Here is a 21127-nt window from a genome sequence, read left to right as displayed (position 1 = left end):
GAAAACATCCAGTGAATTAGCCTCCACTGCCTTCTGTGGCAGAGAATTCCACAAATTCACAGCTCTCTGGGCGAAAAAGTTTTTCCTCATCTCAGTCCTAAATGGCCTATTCTTAAACTGTGACCCCTGGACTCAATTACAGTACTCAAATAAAACAGGAAATAACAATAATCAGTGCTGCAAGTCAACCTCTTCTTTTGTAAATTAAAACAAAATATTGTACCATGCAGGAAGGAACTGGTGCTGGTTTAAACTGAAGAAAGAGACAAAATGCTGGATTAACTCAGCAGGACAGGCAGCATCTCTGGAGAAATGAAATGGGTGGTGTTTCGAGTTGAGACCCTTCTTCAAACTGACTTCAGAGTCCAAAGAAGGGCCTCGAAAAGTCACCAGAGATGCTGCCTGTCCTGCTGAGTTACTCCAGTATTTTGTGTCTATTTCCAAATATTTTAACACTCTACATAAACTAAATTACCTTTAAGTGCATGTTGCCTCACAATTTGGAAACAACATGGATTAACAATCGTTCCACTGAAATAAACTGCTACAAGACAAGCTGAAAAGCTGCTCCCCCGTTTATCTCGGATTGATGGAGATATCCGAAGAGACTTAAATGCTCACTTGCTAAACAACCTTAAAAATATATATTTACAGATTCAGAACCTGGCTGACACAAAGCAATATTTATTTGCGCAGAGTTGCTAACTAATCAAAGAGATACTTTCCCTCATGAATACTTCACCTTGTGCTAATTAAAATCGTACTGTACGCTTGCAAGGCATTGCAAACCTTCTAGTGTTCAACTGACTATCTTCTTTGAAATGTTACAAAATGTACTATAATCATGTTAACCTCTATAATACTAAAACTCTTCCTATTGTATGTACCGACAATGTGTCAATCTGCTTTTCCTATCTTTTTCCAAACATTAGGCTGCAGACTTCCCATTTTCACATATCCTACTCATTTTCCCTTTGCGGCGATAAACATCTTTCCGTCGCATTCCCATCTATATTTCGGATGATATTAATCCTTTAAATTTTATAAACAGCCCCAAAAACTCACCCATTTCTGAAAAAGAAATCCGAGTGACGTCACAATGCACTCGCAAGGCTGGACGGGACACTCCTTGAGGCAGCTGCCGATACCTGGTGGCGAGGGTGGTGCCGCGGGCCCTGGTTGGAGCCAAGCCTGGTGCTCGAGCTGGAGTGAGAGCAGAGCCTGGAGCTTGGGATGGGGTAGTGACCAGGGCCGAGAAAGAAGCCGCCGCTGGAACTAAGTACGAGCCTAGGTCCGGGGTCAGGGACGAGTCCAGAGATTAAGTCGGGGCCTGCAGTGGAGCCCAGGCAGCGGCCAATCTGATGGCTGGAGTCTACAGTCAGGGCCGGGCCGAATACGAGAACCAGGCCGAGTTCCAGGCACTGGCGCTGCTCTACGACCCGAGTAGGTCCTGGGGCAGGGAATGGGAGTGAGGGGAGGAGGATGAGGGAAATGAGGAGGAGGGAGATGGAATGGGGAGTGGGTTGGTAGAAGGAGATGGGGAGCAGTGGAGGAGGGAGATGGGAAGAGGTGGAGGAGGGAGATGCCCCCTCCCTATCTACCCTCACTCCCACCCTCTCTATCCCCTCCCTCCCCCCCCCCCCACTCTACCCCCTCCATCTCCCCCATTCCTCTCTCCCCCTCCCTATCTTCCCCTCTCCCTCTACTCCCTCTCTACACTCTCCCTCTCCCTCTCCCTCTCCATCCCCTCCCTCTCTGCCCTTGGTTTATGTAACTTAATTTTGATTTCCATTTAAATGAATTGAATGAGGCACAGTCAGACACGTGTATGGTTTATGGTTGTAGTCCAGCTGCACATTCAAGGGACTGAAATCCCTCGTCAGGCTGCAATGAATGGCACTATGTATATTATTGAAACATCATGGGAGACAAAATCAGTCCAATTTATTTGAATAAATGACAAAATGGGAAAAAAGTTAAATAAACCAAAACATATAAATAATGAATGATGGAAATAGAAAGGAGGTCGGTTAGTATCTGTGAAAAGAAAATCCAGATAATGATAAGCTGGATACTTAGCAACAAAAAAAACAAAAAGTAGGTATATACAAAATAAGTAGAGGAATTAGTAGAGGACATTCTAGGGATAAAACAAGATCAAACTAGAGTTGAATTGCAGAGGATAGAGAGGTCAGTGGAAAGAGAAAGAATATAAAAAAGAATATTTAAAATATTTATTTCTGTTAGCTGAAAACTAAAGAGTACGACTCTATTCTGAGCAGGCATTGGTCCATAGCACAAAATTCATGACACACTGTCAGTGATTTGGCAGTGATTCTTCATCGAAGTTATGAAATTGCCTCATGTGGGAAAAGAAAATGTATCACTGGTGTACAACAAAATATTCTTCTGAGAGTAAAGTAGATGAAGTTGATTTTGCAAATTAACACTCCAAGCACAGAGCTTCTAGTGATGGTAGCATGCGTTGTAAATTCAGTTTCCATCCATGGTAAAAAGTTGTATGAACTTCTTGAAGCTTAGTATTCAAATTTCAAATATGAATAGTCACCAAACAAAGCTCCATGACAGCTAGAGGCAGGCACATATATGTAAATTGTGGCATGAGGCACATTTGGGGTAAAAATGAATGTGTTTTGCCCAATTTTCCATGTGAAAAATAGGCACATTGGTGACAATTCCTCACTGTGCTGGTCCGCATTTGTACTTGGACCACTGATATTTATTAAAGAAAATTGGCTTCATAGAAGGAAGCAGAGGAAGATGGTGGAAGGTTGTTTTTCAGTCAAGAGGCCTGTGACTGGTGGTGTGTCACAGGATTCAGTGCTGAGCCCATTGCTGTTTGTCATCCATATCAATTATTTGGATGAGAACACACAAAGCATGATTAGTAAGTTTACAGATAATTCTAATGCGCTATATACATAATTGTAGATAGTGACGATGTTTGTCAAAAATTGCAGCAGGATCTTGAATGGTTGGGCAGGTGGGCTGAGGAATGGGTGATGGAGTTTCCAGAAATGTTCATTTTGGAAAGAATAACCAGGGCAGGGCCTACACAGTGAATGGCAGGGTTCTGGGGAGTGTTGTAGAGCAGAGGGATCTAGGAGTACAGGTAGATCTATATACATTTATATAATATATTTATATTACTAAAACTCTCATTTTGTCTGTATGTATGCGTGAGTGCGTGCGTGCGACATTCCAAAACCCTGCGGTACACGATAGCGCTGCAAGTTATGGCCCATCTTACTCACCATTGTCCTGGGATGTAAAAGAAACAAGTTTCTTTCGGATTTATGTTATATTTTACAAGTTATTGACATTTAAAACTTTACAAAAACCACTTTTTAAAACCACTTTTCCACGCCCTGATCGTCAGCAGCGTTCAACATCGCAATGGGATCATGAACCTCATTTACATTTTTTTAAATCGCGATTTAAAAAAATATCGGTTATAATCAAATTCTTCCATTTTCATTAATTAACAGCTAACATTGTGTTCATGTTATTTTCAAGAAAAAACACAATTTTCATTGCAGTATTCACTGCAGTTTAGAAGGATGAGGGGGATCTTATAGAAACATATAAAATTATAAAAGGACTGGACAAGCTGGACGCAGGAAAAATGTTCCCAATGTTGGGCAAGTCCAGAACCAGGTGCCCCAGTCTTAGAATAAAGGGGAAGCCATTTAAGACTGGCATGAGAAAAAACTTTTTCACCCAGAGAGTTAAAGGTGAACTCTTTGGTTCAGAACCAGGGGCCACAGTTTAAGAATTAGGAGTAGGCCATTTAGAACTGAGGTGAGGAAAAACTTTTTCACACAGAGAGTTGTGAATTTGTGGAATTCTCTGCCACAGAAGTGCAGTGGAGGCCGATTCACTGGATGCATTCAAGAGAGAGTTAGAGCTCTTAGGGCTAGCAGTTAAAGGGCTGCTTTTGTTTCGGTTTCTGATATCCTTATACTTCTTTGATACATTTGACTGCAATGCATATGGAAATGTCAGTATTCATCTCTGGATGCATTCAAGAGAGAGTTAGAGCTCTTAGGGCTAGCGGTTAAAGGGCTGCTTTTGTTTCGGTTTCTGATATCCTTATACTTCTTTGATACATTTGACTGCAATGCATATGGAAATGTCAGTATTCATCTCTTGAGGATAGTTAATGAAAGTGGTAATGACAAGGGTAAAATTAATAGAAACAAAGAACCACAGATGCTGGTTTATACCAAAGATAAACATAAAGTTCAGGAGTTACTCAACAAATCAGGCAGCATCTCTGGAGAAAGGATCTGAAGAAGAGTCCCGATCCGAAATGTCACCTATCCTTTTTTTCCAGCACTTTGTGTCTATCTTAAGGATAAAAATTAGACTTCATTGTGTATTTAGTAAACGTTCTGGCAATCTGATATTCAATATTATTCGCCCAACGTCAAACATGAAAATAGCTCTTCAGAGGTGGGGGGGGGGGGGGGGGGGGGGGGGAGACCTGGGTGTCCTTGTATTTCAGTCACTGAAAGTAAGCTTTCAGGTACAACAGGCAGTGAAGAAAGCTAATGGCATGTTGGCCTTCATAATGAGAGAAGTTGAGTATAGGAGCAAAGAGGTCCTTCTACAGTTGTACAGGGCCCTGGTGAGACCACACGTGGAGTGTTGTGTGCAGTTTTGGTCTCCTAATTTGAGGAACGATATTCTTGCTATTGAGGGAGAGCAGTGTAGGTTCACAAGGTTAATTCCCGGGATGGCGGGACTGTCATATAATGAAAGAATTAAGTGATTGGGCTTGTATTCAATGGAATTTAGAAGGATGAGAGGGTATCTTATAGAAACATAAAATTATTAAGGGATTGGACACGCTAGATGCAAGAAAAATGTTCCAGATGTTGGGGGTGTCCAGAACCAGGGGCCACAGTTTAAGAATTAGGAGTAGGCCATTTAGAACTGAGGTGAGGAAAAACTTTTTCACACAGAGAGTTGTGAATTTGTGGAATTCTCTGCCACAGAAGTGCAGTGGAGGCCGATTCACTGGATGCATTCAAGAGAGAGTTAGAGCTCTTAGGGCTAGCGGAATCTCAAGGGGTATGGGGAGAAGGCAGGAATGGGTACTGATTGTGAATGATCAACCATGATCACAATAAGTGGTGGTGCTGGCTCGAAGGGCCGAATGGCCTACTGTGCCTATTGTCTTTGTATCTATGTAAAATTGGCTTGGAAAAGGAAAAACTGATCAAAGGTTTGGAACCTAAAATCCAGTACTTCCACTTTTTAATCACTGTATTGCATGAGACTAATGGAAACTAATCAATAGGCATTTCCCATAAAGAGTTGATGACCAAAATGAATTATTTACATGACTAATAAAAGTTATGATTTGATGCCACATAGTTGATATTTTTCAAATGATTTTAATACCTTCTTCAGTTTCAACAGCTCTCATTACCAATCCTACAATTTTACTGAAACAGCAGCAGATGAAATCAACTAGTGACAGAAGATAATTCTCAAAGTAACATTCCATGGAGTAATTCATCCAGAACTATTTCCTTCACATAATACACCATCAGAAGGCTGCCCAAAGCAAGTAGAATAATAGAATGAAGGATTTGTGTTGTATTTGGCAGATCTTTGCTTTCACTTTTAAAATCGATATCTTGCAAGTCTGTACTTTATACTCACCAATGCATCGAGAGCCTTCTGGAGATGTTACATAGCCACGGAGGCAGGTACAGTAAAAGCTTCCAATAGTGTTCGTACATTCGCCTCCATCACAGGTACCAAGGATAATTTGACATTCATCAATATCTGGGGGGGGGGGGGGGGGGGGGGAGGAAAGGGAACAATATATAGAGTATGATTAAAAATATATCCATATGGGCTATTAGAGATAAATTTGCAATTGTTATAAATGTTTACCTGAACAGTTAATTCCTTTGAAAATCTAAAATTTAATCGCAGCAAAGAATCATTATCAACAGCAATATTCAGGGGCATGTCACAACTTAACTTGGACTCAATGTTTTCAGTGTATTGCCTACAGTCACCCAGGCCCCATATGGAACATTAGGCTTCACCAGTTCTTCACCCGCTCTATTATAGATGAAATGTAGACAAAACTCCCTCACAATAAACATTTACAAGATATTTGGACAAGCAAGGTTGAGTGGTGGATGGGCTAAATGCAGCAAATGGACTAAGCCTAAAAAGGACATTTTGGGCAGAATGGACAAGTTGGGTAGTAAGGCCTGGTTTCCGTGCTGCATGGTTCTGTGTTGTCAGAGAGCTTTTTAATGTCACCAGCCAGCTGTTTTAGAATCATCAGCAATGATGGCCACATGGCCCAGAGTGTATACTATTTTTTTTAAAGGTGCTATCTAATTAGTTCCTTCCTTTGCTCTTTCCATCAAATGTTGCCCCTTCTGTAACTTATCTAACTTGATTTTCAAACTTTCTATTGAATCTATTGCTACCACCCCTTCCTGATCACAGATAGTATTAAAAAATAAATCTTCCTATCTCCTCTATGATTCTTTTGCCAGTTAATTTAAATATTTATCGAATGGTCAATACCCTCTGGAATGGGAATAATGCTTTCTTACTGATTGTAAGAAATATCCTCATACATTTGAACATTCTTCTTGGAACCCTCTTATTCTTTTCGTGTCTGTAAACAACGATCTCCCAGTGTGCTCTCAGCTCTGAATTTCCACATCCTCAAATATTACTGGGTTTGATATATTGAGTTAGATTTAGCTCTTAGGGCTAACGGAATCAAGGGATATGGGGAGAAGCAGGATCGGGCTGTTGATTTTGGATGATCAGCCATGATCATATTGAGTGGTGGTGCGGCTCGAAGGGCCGAATGGCCTGCTCCTTTGAATTGACAAAGATTAATGACCCATTTTGTATACAGATAGCAGATATATAATTTTACACGCACTTTATTTCTTAAAAGTGAACTTCAATGAAGGACTTAGTATATTAGACATCTTACACACAAATAAACCTGATGGACACAGAAAATTGCATATTTTTGCCGTTACCAATAGGAAGGTTGGGCAATTGAACCCATTATTACAATTATTCAAGTTAATTATTCATTAATATATCCCACTTTAAAAATATCCAATAGTCTATGCTCCATCACTAGGTTCTCACCAAGAAAACACAATTTAGATTACATTGCAACAACTGCCTAAAGGCAGCGGACAATGTGTGAAAAGATCTAAAATATATGTTGAATGGAAAAAGGTTGAATGGAGATGCCTATAATACCCATATGATAAAGTGAGTACAAGTGTTTGCCTCCTTCACTGCAGGGTAGAAACTTTTAAATCTCTTCCCTGTACGGGGACCCGACCTTTCCTTGTCGGGTCTCCGTTGCCGTTGGGGCCTAGCGCCGTGGAACGGCCTCCAGCCGGAACGACAGCTCAAGTCACGGAGCCGGCGGAGCTGCGGACCTACCATCGTGGAGCAGGCCAGCTTCGGAGCGTGGAGAGCTGTGATGGCGCGTTGCTGCGACCCGACTCCGACCCGACTCCGGTGGATGGTGACACCGGGAGCTCGCGGGTCCCCGGTGGGAGACTGCTTCACGGAGCACCAGCAACGGTAACTTCTCCCGCCCGAATTGCGGGGTTGAAAGTGGCCTGGAGCGGGGCCTTACATCGCCCTGCGCTGCTTAAACAGCCGCGGGACTTGCTAGCGCCCGCCGAGGGCTCCAACATCAAGACCCGGAGCAGGGGCTTACATCACCCGGCGCGGCTTTAAATGGCCGCGGATTTGCTAGCGCCCGCCGGGGGCTTTGACTTTGATTCACTGTGATGGCTGTTTGTGTAAATTGTGTTGGTGTGTCTTGGTTCTTTTCTTGTATGACTGCAGAAACCAAATTTCGTTTAAACCTCATGTGAGGTTCAAATGACAAATAAATGGTATTGTAGTAATATTTCAGAGATGCCAAGAGGAGTGATAAAAAAATTGAAGAAGAAAACCTCCAAAAGATTGTTAAGGATCCCATTAATTAATGGCCAGCCAGTGGTAATATTTAAACAAATGAATTTGTATCATGAGGTAACATGAACGGTTGATGAAGAGAATGAAGTTAATGCCATCTATATGAACCTTTATTTAAAAAATGGTCAAAATCCAATATAAAAGCTTCCAACAATTTAGCCTAAAATCAGAAAATCAAATGGTAGATTCAGTGCTGGGACTATTTATTTTTTGTTCTTGTACATCAATGACTAGGAATTGAGTGCGCAGTGTAAAATTTTCAATTCAGCAGACACCACCAAACTAGAAGGCATGGCAATCATTGCAGAGGACAACATGGATAATCTAGCAGAATGAGCAGACGAATGACAGATGAAATATAGTTAAGTGACAATTATTTTTGTACATCCTTTGTACACCAGCACTGCATTTCCTTGTATCAAGTATTATATTTTGGCATGAAGAATCACGTACACAATTATCTTAATCTTGCCATTTGTACAATTCCTGTAGCCATAATGACTTTATGTGGCTCTGTGAAATTGTTGAACATGTAAATCCGGATTCCCCTGAGGTAGCGTGAGCAACGAGCAGCCATTAGGTCTCATAGAAACATAGAAAATAGGTGCAGAAGTAGGCCATTCGGCCCTTCGTGCCAGCACCGCCATTCAATATGATCATGGCTGATCATCCAGAATCTGTACCCTATTCCTGCTTTAGCCCTAAGAGCTAAATCTAACTCTCTCTTGAAAACATCCAGTGAATTGGCCTCCACTGCCTTTTTGGAGATAATTCCACAGATTCACAACTCTCAGGTGAAAATGTTTTTCCTCATCTCAGTCCTAAATGGCCTACCTCTTATTCCTAAACTGTGACCCCTGGTTCTGGACTTCACCAACATCAGGAACATTTTTCCTGCATCTAGCCTGTCCAATCCCTTAAGAATTGTATATAGTTCTATGAGATTCCCTGTCATCCTTCTAAATTCCAGTGAATATAAGCCCAGTCGGCCTATTCTTTCATCATATGTCAGTCCCGCAGGTCTTAGGTGGAGAAGCTCGATCCTCGCACATCTAAAATGCCTTTTAACAGGTCGCCGTTAGCCATGGAATTTTTAACTCTTAAATCTCACTGATGTACGGAGACTTTTAAAATAGTTTAAAAGGTATATTTAAATTTAAAAACAGGTTTAGAAATATACTTGTTAAAAATAACAAATGAGAAATTAATTTAAATATAAATTTAAAAAAAACATTTGCTTTTTATTTATGGATAGGATCATGCTAAGTCACCAGATGTAAAGTACGTTCAGTCTCTAAGCTCAGCGCATCAGGGATCTTCGTGACAAATTCAGCAGAAGGTGAGGATGCATTCCAGCTACACTAACATTTGCTCCCTTGTGGATTTAGAGGTACAGCACCAACTTAATGCAGCCTGATCCCTCAATATAATGAGAAATCTGCAGGCTGTATATTGACTTCATTCATTTCAGTGGAGAGGATGAAACCAAGAGGGAGATTTGAAAAGTTTCAGGAAATTTATATTTTTTAACTAAAAGTTTTTTTTTGTATTAATCTCTTTCAAACTATATTTCAGTTTTATTTTTAATATTTTAATAACTTTTAAATAGGACAACTAACTGTAATAGTTTTTTTTTAAATTAATTCTGAACCAAGAAAATTAAAGAGATCAGCAAAAATCATCACAACTCATCCAATGGGGCCAGATTACACAATCTTTTGCAAGACTCCAATAATCTGGGATCTGATTGTTTGGATATTCTGACGGTCTGACATCTGGCTCACTCATTACTCCAGAATGTGTATCAGGGGGCCAGAGAGCAAGTGGAGGAGAATGAATTCCAAATGCCTTCCAACGTTGAATCCCACTTAGAAACATAGAAACATAGAAATTAGGTGCAGGAGTAGGCCATTCGGCCCTTCGAGCCTGCACCGCCATTCAATATGATCATGGCTGATCATCCAACTCAGTATCCCGTACCTGCCTTCTCTCCATACCCTCTGATCCCCTTAGCCACAAGGGCCACATCTAACTCCCTCTTAAATATAGCCAATGAACTAGCCTCGACTACCCTCTGTGGCAGGGAGTTCCAGAGATTCACCACTCTCTGTGTGAAAAAAGTTCTTCTCATCTCGGTTTTAAAGGATTTCCCCCTTATCCTTAAGCTGTGACCCCTTGTCCTGGACTTCCCCAACATCGGGAGCAATCTTCCTGCATCTAGCCTGTCCAACCCCTTGGGTCTTGCAGTGTCTCAACAGTCACACCGAGAAATATGCAGGCTAAACACCGACTTCAGTCGACTGAGAGGCCGACATCACACTTTGGGCTGGATGTGCCTTTGGAGCTGTAGTTGAGATTGGGAACACTGGAGGTCAGGACAGTGGATAGGTTTGCAGCTGGAGCCATTATTTGGACAGCTTATGTAATTTCCCCTCCCTTTAAACTCATTGGATTCACTGGAGTGTAACATATAACAAATGTGAAATAAAAGCGTTTGGGTAGGAGTGAAATACAATCCTAACAGAAATCTGCGAATCCAGCACTATCTATTGGAGTGGACAGTCCACTACAGAGATAAACAGATCCAAACTGCCCAAGGTTTCAAGGATCAAAGTAAAGGGCAAAAAGATCTGGGGATCGTGAGGAAAATTGCTTATGCAGAATAATTGTGATTAGGAATTCATTGCCTGAAAGATGATTAGGGTTATCTTGAGGTAAAATTAATTTTCAGAGTTATAGAGAAAGCACAATGGAAGCAAGACTAAGTTACTCTATGAAAAGCAGACATGGGCTTGATGAGCCAAATGGCTTGCAGTACGATCTCAAATGATCATATATCTGATTATTTTTTTTTGACATCTTACTGCGTGCAAAATAGCTGGCAACTCTGATTAATAACTGTGACTCCACAAATTATTTTAATGATAGCTTTAGCTCACACTGAGAATGTGATCTGATGTTTGCAAATATAAGTTCCTTCATTTGATCATGGACATTCTTCCATTCGTCAGAATACAAATGAACTTTAGCCTGTGATGTATATTTTAATGAAATGGCTTTCATTTTAACAAAATTGGTCTTAATAACTGCTTCCACTTAAACAGCTTGATGTTCAAACAATAACACAGGCTGTGGTCAATTTTCTGGTCACTAATTATAAAACTTGATTGAATATGTCCATGTATCAACACTCAGAAACATAGGGAGTAACATTTTCCATGGCGAGGACATGGTTTTCTGCTCTTCATTGCAACTATGAAGAGCACGGGAGACCCCGACCTTCACTGCACGGGAGACCCGACCTTTTCTTTGTCGGGTCTCCGTTGTCGTTGGGGCTGCAACGAGGAGCGGCCTCCAACAGGAAGACCGGGGGCTGTGGTGCCGACTACTCACCTCACCGTCGCGGAGCTGGCCGAGTCCAGAGCGGGTGGAGCTGTGGTGGACGCTGCTGCGACCCGACCCCCGGAGATTCGGTGGCTGCAACTGCGGGTTTGGCGGGCGGTAACACCGGGAGCCCGCGGGTCCCTGGAGGGAGACCGCTTTTCGGGGCTTCCGCAGCGGCGACTTCTCCCGCCCGAGTTGCGGGGTTGAAGAGCACCTGGAGCGGGGCCTTACAGCACCGCCCCGCGCGGCTTGGAATGGCGGCGGGTCTCTGCGAGCGCGCGCCGGGGGCTCTAACACCAAGACCCGGTGCGCGACCTTGCATCACCCGGCGTGGCTTAATGGCCACGGGACAATTCGCCATCGCCCGCCGGGGGCTTTGACTTTGACTTTGACTCTGACATCGGGGGGGAGAGTGCAGTGGAGAGAGAAGTTTGTTTGGCCTTCCATCACAGCAATGTGATGGATGTTTATGTAAATTATGTTGTGTCTTGGGTCTATTTGTTTGTAATGTATGGCTGCAGAAACGGCATTTCGTTTGGACCTCAAGGGGTCCAAATGACAATAAATTGAATTGTATTGTATTGTATTGTATTGTATTGTAACTACTGACAGAAGTAAAATAAAAATCTATTTCTCCCACTTGAGTTAACTAGAAAACATGGGAATCTAAACAAGAACTGCATTTCTGCACAACCATCATGTTTTTGTAAAATTTAATTACATCTTAAGATGCATCATGAAGTCTAACAGGATTCAGCAGCAATAAGATTCAGTTTCTATGTTATATCATAGTCATACAGCTTGGAACCAGGCCAATTTGCACACTGCCAAAACATTCATTTACAGTAATCCCATTTTACTCTCTACACATTCCCATCAGATTGCCCACATTTTACTGTTCTAGTAGCAATGTACAGTGGCCATTTAACCTAGGAAATTGTTCATTTTTGGTGAGTGGAGGGAATCTCACGAGGGAGGACGTGCAAACTGGACTTAGACAGAACCAAAGATCTAGACTGCACTCAGATGGCTAGAGCTGTGAAAGTGCAGCAAAACTAATTGCATCACTGTGCCAGCCCATATCTTGGGTATTTCCAGAACCAATGGCAACAGAATAAATTAAACCCCACTTTTACTATATGGGACTATTTTCTACAGAAATCCTTGCTTTATTCCACTATTTCAAGAAAACTGTTGAACAATGACATTGTCCATCAACAAATCTGCTGCATTGGCTGTCCATTTATGAGATTGCTTAGAAGGTACACAAAATTGCTGGAGAAACTCAGCGGGTGCAGCAGCATCTATGGAGCGAAGGAAATAGGCGACGTTTCGGGCCAAAACCCTTCTTCAGACTGATGGGGGGTGGGGGGGAGAAGGAAGGAAAAAGGGGAGGAGGAGGAGCCCGAGGGCGGGCGGGCGGATGGGAGGGTGGGAGGAGACAGCTATAGGGTTAAGGAAGGTGAGGAGACAGCAAGGGCTAGCAAAATTTGGAGAATTCAATGTTAATGCCATCCGGACGCAAGGTCCCCAGGCGGAATATGAGGTGCTGTTCCTCCAATTTCCGCTGTTGCTCACTCTGGCAATGGAGGAGACCCAGGACAGAGAGGTCGGATTGGGAATGGGAGGGGGAGTTGAAGTGCTGAGCCACCGGGAGGTCAGGTTGGTTATTGCAGACTGAGCGGAGGTGTTCGGCGAAACGATCGCTCAACCTCCGCTTAGTCTCCCCGATGTAAATCAGCTGACATCTAGAGCAGCGGATGCAGTAGATGAGGTTGGAGGAGATACAGGTGAACCTTTGTCGTACCTGGAACGACTGCTTGGGTCCTTGAATGGAGTCAAGGGGGGAGGTGAAGGGACAGGTGTTGCATTTCTTGCGGTTGCAACGGAAAGTGCCCGGGGAGGGGGTGGTGCGGGAGGGAAGGGAAGAATTGACGAGGGAGTTGCGGAGGGAGCGGTCTTTGCGGAAGGCAGACATGGGGGGAGATGGGAAGATGTGGCGAATGGTGGGGTCACGTTGGAGGTGGCGGAAATGGCGGAGGATTATGTGTTGTATTTGCCGGCTGGTGGGGTGAAAGGTGAGGACCAGAGGGACTCTGCCCTTGTTGTGAGTGCGGGGATGGGGAGAGAGAGCAGTGTTACGGGGTATGGATGAGACCCTGGTGTGAGCTTCATCTATGGTGGCGGAGGGGAATCCCCGTTCCCTGAAGAACGAGGACATTTCCGATGCCCTGGTATGGAATGTCTCATCCTGGGAACAGATGCGGCGTAGGCGGAGGAATTGGGAGTAGGGGATGGAGTCTTTACAGGGGGCAGGGTGGGAAGACGTGTAGTCCAGATAGCCATGTGAGTCAGTGGGTTTGTAATGTATGTCGGTCAGGAGTCTGTCCCCTGCGATGGAGATGGTGAGGTCAAGGAATGGTAGGGAAGTGTCGGAAATGGTCCAGGTGTATTGGAGTGCCGGATGGAAATTGGTGGTGAAGATTGCTTAACAAGGGGCATTACAGTGGCGCAGTGGAAGAGCTGCTATCTCACAGCGCCAGTGACCTGTGTTCAAACCTATCTATGAGTGCTGTCTGTGCAGAGTTTGGAGGTTCTCCTTGTGACCATGTGGGTTTTTTCCAGATGCTCCTGGTTCCTCCCACATCACAAAGACGTGCAGGTTTGTAAGTTAATTGGCTAATTGGCAAATTGCCCTTAGCATGTATGGTACAAAAGTGGGATAACGTAGAACTCGTGTACGGGTGATCGATGGGAGTGGACTCTGTGGTCTGAAGGGCCCATTCTAATGTTGTATCTCTCAATTAAACTAAAGGGAATTTAACAATTCCCTGCATTACAATTGCGGCTGTATTTCAGTAGCGGCTGTGAAGCTCATCGGGTTGTCCTGTGGCCATTACTACCTCTATAAAAATGTAAGTTCCTTCTTTCTTTGGTGTCATAAAAACTAATCTTAGGAGCAAAGCAAGGGAAATTCAATCAAGCCAATTACATACAAAAGGGAATTTGAAGTTTAGGGGTAACATGAGGGGGAACTTCTTTACTCAGAGAGTGGTAGCTGTGTGGAATGAGTTTCCACTGGAAGTGGTGGAGGCAGGTTCGATTTTATCATTTAAAAATAAATTGGATAGGTATATGGACGGGAAAGGAATGGAGGGTTATGGTCTGAGTGTAGGTAGATGGGACTAGGGGAGAATACGTGTTCAGCACGGGCTTGTAGGGCTGAGATGGCCTGTTTCCGTGCTGTAATTGTTATATGGTTATATGGTTGAAGGGTCACAAATTAAGTAAAATTTGATTTTGTCTAGACCTTGCTAGCATTTGGAAAACACACCTCAGCTGTGATCCAACAAACCACTGTATGGAATGTGCTATAAAGCATTTATTTTAAAATTAATGTCACACAGTGCAACTGATATTATCTGAAATTCTTAGCCAAACTCAGCTTGACAAATGTTGTTCAAAGCATGAAAGGATGCTTTCTAACTTGCTTAGGCAAGTTTATTAAAAACTTACTAAAGTATCTTAATGTGTCTAAATCTATCCTGTGAGACGAATCAGTAATAGATACATATGTACATACTTCCAATGGATACCTGCAAAAGCAGCTGTATTTAACATTCATTTACAAATAACAAATATTTATACGTCAGTGCAGATCTTCTGCTGAGCAGACAAGCCCATAACTCGGTTGGACAGTAGAACAACCTGAACAGCGTAGGCTTCTGCTCAGGAGAGCATTGGCCCCAAGACATAAATAATGCACTGGTGGACTCATGGAGCCCAAAGAATCTCTGCCAAGTTTGCAGTTTCCAGGTCTCAGGCTGGGAATTCTGCCCATTGAGTCTATGCCAGATTAAACCTGGCATTAAAACAAATAGGAGAAATCAGCTGCCAGCAGAGAGGAGAGATTATTATTTGATTCAATTAAAATGAAGTATTTTAAAATTAATTTTCAGCACCATGTGTGTATGCACACATGTATTTCAATACTTTAAATACCTTTTCATACACCCAATAACAAGTTTTAACACCCAATGAACCTGGTGGCAGAGTCTCAATTACTACCAATGCCATCAGTAGATTAATGCCCCTGTCCCACTTAGGAAACCTGAACGGAAACCTCTGGAGACTTTGCGCCCCACCCAAGGTTTCCGTGCAGTTCCCGGAGGTTGCAGGTGGTTGCCGGAGGTTGCAGGTAGTGGAAGCAGGTAGGGAGACTGACAAAAACCTCCGGGAACCGCACGGAAACCTTGGGTGGGGCGCAAAGCCTCCAGAGGTTTCCGTTCAGGTTTCCTAAGTGGGACAGGGGCATAAGGGGCTGTCCCACTGAGGCGACCTAATTGGCGAGTTTAGAAGAGTTTAGGAGAGTTTGAAAAAGTGTCATATTGATGACCTCCTTCGGCTATGTGGAAGACCACCTTCGACCTCCTTCAACTATGTTGAAGACTAGCTTCGACTAGCTTTGGGAAAATTGGACCGAATAATGGAGAGTGAAGATGACCTCCTTCGATCTCCTTCGACCTCCCTTCGACTATGTTGAAGACTATCTACGACTATCTTCAACTACCTTTGATTGCCTATGACTACCCTCGATTACCTACGAATAACATGCCGACCTACTATGATCTACCTCGACTAAACCTACGAGTAAACATAAATATCGATTTTTTCCATGGCGACCTTTTTTTACTCACGGGCATTTTTCAGCATGTTAAAAAATACGCCGCGATCTAGCTGAGGCCTCGAGTAAGCAGGGACTACTCTTGAGCATGAAGGAGAGTTACAAAGACCTCCTAGGATTTGAGTATAGGAGCAGGGAGGTTCTACTGCAGTTGTACAGGGTATTGGTGAGACCACACCTGGAGTATTGTGTACAGTTTTGGTCACCAAATCTGAGGAAAGACATTCTTACAGAGAAGGTTCACCAGACTGATTCCTGGGATGTCAGGACTTTCATATGAAGAAAGACTGGATAGACTCGGCTTGTACTCGCTAGAATTTAGAAGATTGAGGGGGGATCTTATAGAAACGTACCAAATTCTTAGGGGGTTGGACAGGCTAGATGCAGGAAGATTGTTCCCGATGTTGGGGAAGTCCAGGACAAGGGGTCACAGTTTAAGGATAAAGGGGAAATCCTTTAGGACCGAGATGAGAAAAACATTTTTCACACAGAGAGTGGTGTGTCTCTGGAACTCTCTGCCACAGAAGGTAGTTGAGGCCAGTTCATTGGCTATATTTAAGAGGGAGTTAGATGTGGCCCTTGTGACTAAAGGGATCAGGGGGTATGGAGAGAAGGCTGGTACAGGATACTGAGATGGATGATCAGCCATGATCATATTGAATGGCGGTGCAGGCTCGAAGGGCCGAATGGCCTACTCCTGCAACTATTTTTCTATGACCTCGTGTCAACCATGCTGCGAGTATGAGTCGAGGGCAAACTCTTCTGAACTCGTGGATTAGGTCGCCGTAGAGGGACAGCCTCTTTAGGCTCTTACAACGAGTGAGCCCCGATGTAGAACAATGCTGACTGGATCTTAACAATGAGCTGGAATTCAGGAACATTGCACCTGGAACATGGCTCAAGAAACAATCTGATACAAGTGCAGGCAGCCAGTGTTCATGGAATACGATAATCTTCCCCATTATATACACCCATTTAATTTGATCAGTACCCAGATATACATTTGTTGCCCTGCATTAGTTCAGTCTATTTCCATATAACCATACGATAATCTTCCCCATTATATACACCCATTTAATTTGATCAGTACCCAGATATACATTTGTTGCCCTGCATTAGTTCAGTCTATTTCAAGCAAATTAGGCTCGTTTTTTTTAAATATAGGGTCCAACATGATCAATGACCTGCTGGGATCCTGTAATTCCTGATTGGAGTCATGAAAAACAATTGGCTAAAGATGTTTTGAAACGTAAAAAATATATATTTTTAGCTGGGTAAGAATGCATTGGAGACACAAGAGTCTGATGGATCTTTCCATGATGTTTGGTTGCACAATGGACTAAGAAAAAAGAAAGCTCACTTTTAATGTAAAGCTCAGTAGACATGGAAGAGGAGCACAATTTCAGTATTAAGAACGACAAAAAAAATTAGGGATACATATGCTATAAAGATATTGTAAATCCCATAAAACTGCAAGAGGTTTATCTAGCAGTTAGGTTAGGAATATGAATATGCTAAGAGTATTCATCCAAAAGTTGTTGATTCACTGTTCATCGAAGTAAGGGAGAAATTGGGGAAAAACTGAAATATTATTTGAAAGATTCTTTGGAAAAAACAGGGAACAATCTCATTAATGACTTAACTAATTGCACCAGTAGGTGAACTTGGTTCATTAAATCATGTTTAACGTTATTGTATTTTTAAATGCAATACGTTGTATTATGGAACACTATTATGGTTGCACTTTGTACAAAAGACTAGATGACTTGGGGCAAGTTGGTTGGGGAAATCTGGTGATAATGCAAAGTAACAATGGTATTTTACAGTAAACTGTTACTTTTTATATTTTGATATCTCATTGAAGTCTTGCCTCAATCAATAAACTCTAACTCAAAAAAAATGGATTTAAGCCTCCCTCCAGAAACATAAGTCAAAACTGCAAATGCAGGATATCTGAAATAATGACGGAAAATGTGAGAAATACACAGTAGTTCAGGCTGCGGATTAGTCAGGATGCTCCCTGGCCCGCTGAACAGATGAATTTGTTTATTGTAGGAACATGAGCTAATGTATCAGTGTAGTGATTGCTAAAGAGAAGACATTAAAGTGAGTCTAATATCTTCCTGCTTGGTAAAATATAAAAGGGTCTGTGGCAATGGAAAATAGTACAAGAGGGTACTCTTGTTTAATGGATGTTTAAGAAGGAACTGCAGATGCTGGAAAAATTGATGGTAGACAAAAAAGCTGGAGAAACTCAGCTGGTGAGGCAGCATCTATGGAGCAAAGGAAATAGGCGACGTTTAGTGTTGCGTATTCCTTCGCTCCATAGATGCTGCCTCACCCGCTGAGTTTCTCCAGCTTTTTTGTCTGCCTTCCTGTTTATTGGATAACACTTTCCCCCTCATAAATATCTGGCTCTGGAAAACATTGCTCAGATATTTTCCAGATCCATATAATGGGGAAAGGCCAGTGACATGAAATGTCAACTTTGTTTTTCTCTCCACAGATGCCGCTTACCTGCAGAATTTCTCCAGCACTTTCTGCTTTTATTTCAGATTGACAGAACCTGCAGTATTTTTGTTTGTGGTTCACTCTCTATGCCACAATCAAACTGTTGCAATGGTGTGTAGGAACTGTAACATGCTCTGCACCATTTCACCACAGCTTATTTGATAGGACCTTCTAAACCCACAATATCTACCATCAGCTGAGCAAGGACAGGTGCATGGAAATACTGTCACTTGCATGTTTTTTTTCAAACCACACATCATTCCGACATACAAATATTTTGCCATCCTCTCACCGATTTGGGAGCTCCCTAGAATACCTCCACCAGAAGGCTAGTTTAAGACAGATGCTCACCTACATTCTGGAGGGAAGTTAGAGATGGGTCAGTTCTTATTAGTAGTAATTCAAGATCTCAAAAACAAAAATGTTTTCTGGTCATTTATCTTCATAGCGAGATTGCTTTGTTATTTTCATACAATAGTCACAATGCTTAAAAAGTGTGATAAATTGCATTTATCATGCTTTGAGACATAAAAAGAGATGCCATTGTTATATATTCTGTACGTACTAATAAAAAGAGATGCCATTGTTATATATTCTGTACGTACTAATGATTTAATAGATTTTTACCTTTCTAGCTATGGAGATGTATGGCAAATTGAAAGCTTTTAATTGCTGGCCTGATTGAGATGAGGCAACTCAGCCCAGAGCAAGGATCAGGGGCATTATGGTTTGCCTGACTTTACACAGCTTAACGTGGGTTTATCCAACATCCGTATATATATTTTCTAAAATCAATATAAAGCGCAAACAGGAAGTGGTCAAGATTAAACTTTTAATTATATAGAGGGCAAGGCGACTTTAATTAGGCAAGGCGACTTTAATTGGGCAAGGCGACTTTAATTAGGCAAGGCGCCTTTAATTAGGCAACACAGCTTTAGCATTTCCAAACCAAAGGCAGCACAGCTTTAGCATTTCCAAACCAAAGGCAACACATCTTTAGCATTTCCAAACCAAAGGCAACACAACTTTAGCATTTCCAAACCAAAGGCAACACAGCTTTAGCATTTCCAAACTATATTTTCAAACCACATTAAGGGCACCAACAGGTCAGTAAAACCACTCAGTCTAGTAGACATGTGTTCGGTGTTATTCACAGCTCAGACTAAGAGACGTGACCCTTTCGTTCCCCCCATTTTGCAGAGACTGATTGAGGCACTCCACACTTCTGGGTTTTATAGACCCTCCCGAAGGGGCGTGGCCTTCAGGAGAGAGAATCTCAACATTTTTTAAACACTAATAACACTTTTATTTTTCATCGATGGGAAAAATCCTCTTGTCCTGCGCAGTGGAGGAGGGACTCTGAGTAAGATGGCCAAAAATCACAGCCGTAAGTGGCAGCATTTTTTCTAAAATCAATATACAGAACAACAGGAAGTGATCAAGATCAGACTTTTAATAATATAGATATATGGGTAATAATATTTATTTATTTGGTAGGGGCCATAAGAGCACTCAGGACCAGGGATACAAGTTGATATTTGCTCTTCTAATTTAATTCAGCAGAGGCATCAGTTTGAATTTAACAAAACTAATGTATTTATATTTAAGAATTATGTGTCCAACATGGTATGACATTTGCTAAAATATTGTCACAGCAACCACTGTTACTCGAGAGTTATCATCCTTCAATACTCGATGTTTGTTTCGATGTCCACCATTGTCATTACCCTATTAAACAGACATGCAAAAGTCAGCGGAAGCAGCATTTATTTTGTTTATACTGCCAGAGTTCATGGTTTTTTTATTCTTATTAAGTCAACTAAGGAATAATATTCGGGACTTTGTATAACATTCTGAGAAGTATTCTTATATTCAACAAATAGTGAACCTCAGAAGAAACTGACCTAATTTCCTGTGCAATGTTCAAAAAGGATTTTATCCTGACTGTCTGCAACTGATATAGAAATTGAAAAGCAGATCAGAGCCAGCAATGCCAGTCAAATTTCTAGTGTGACACACAATTTATTTTGGTTTTGATCATAATCTCATGCTATTTTGGAAAGAATCATATTTCAGATGTATTGGAATTGCAGAATGAATCTATAACTCCAACATAATGCAGAAATGTCCTTTCTCCACTCATTTTACTATGTTGCTTTTTATGCTGAAGATATGATGATTTTTGCAACTGAAAATATTTTGGTGATGCAGAATTGAGGTGCTGCTTTTCTTTTATTTTGGATTAATTTGTCATTTAGAACACTTCAGAATGCCATCACAGGACAGATGAATTTTATCTGGAAATAATTAGTCACAACCTATGCTTACTTTTCATATCACTTTTCAAACATCAGTCTGAAGAAGTGTCTCAATGCAAAACATCACCCATCCCTTCTCTCCAGAGATGCTGCCTGACCCGCTGAGTTACTCCAACATTTTGCGTCTACCCCCACTTTCCATACCATACCATATCCATATACCAACATCAAAGAAACACTCCATAGAAACTACCATAACATTAAG

At 42.0% G+C, this 21127-nt stretch overlaps 1 protein-coding gene across 1 annotated transcript in view; it reads right to left on the bottom strand.

Annotated features, from left to right (window-relative positions):
- The window catches only part of fbn2 (fibrillin 2), a 304739-nt gene that overhangs the window by 175797 nt on the left and 107815 nt on the right, over nt 1-21127 (bottom strand). Inside the window, exon 8 of the mRNA XM_033017776.1 lies at nt 5695-5820. Coding sequence (XP_032873667.1) covers nt 5695-5820 — 126 coding nt within the window. The remainder of the gene's footprint in view (nt 1-5694; nt 5821-21127) is intronic.

Source organism: Amblyraja radiata, chromosome 3 (genome assembly GCF_010909765.2).
Source record: "Amblyraja radiata isolate CabotCenter1 chromosome 3, sAmbRad1.1.pri, whole genome shotgun sequence".
In the NCBI taxonomy this organism is placed as follows: Eukaryota; Metazoa; Chordata; class Chondrichthyes; order Rajiformes; family Rajidae; genus Amblyraja; species Amblyraja radiata.
Note: the sequence above shows the minus strand (reverse complement) of the source record. Positions and strands in the feature narration are given on the sequence as shown.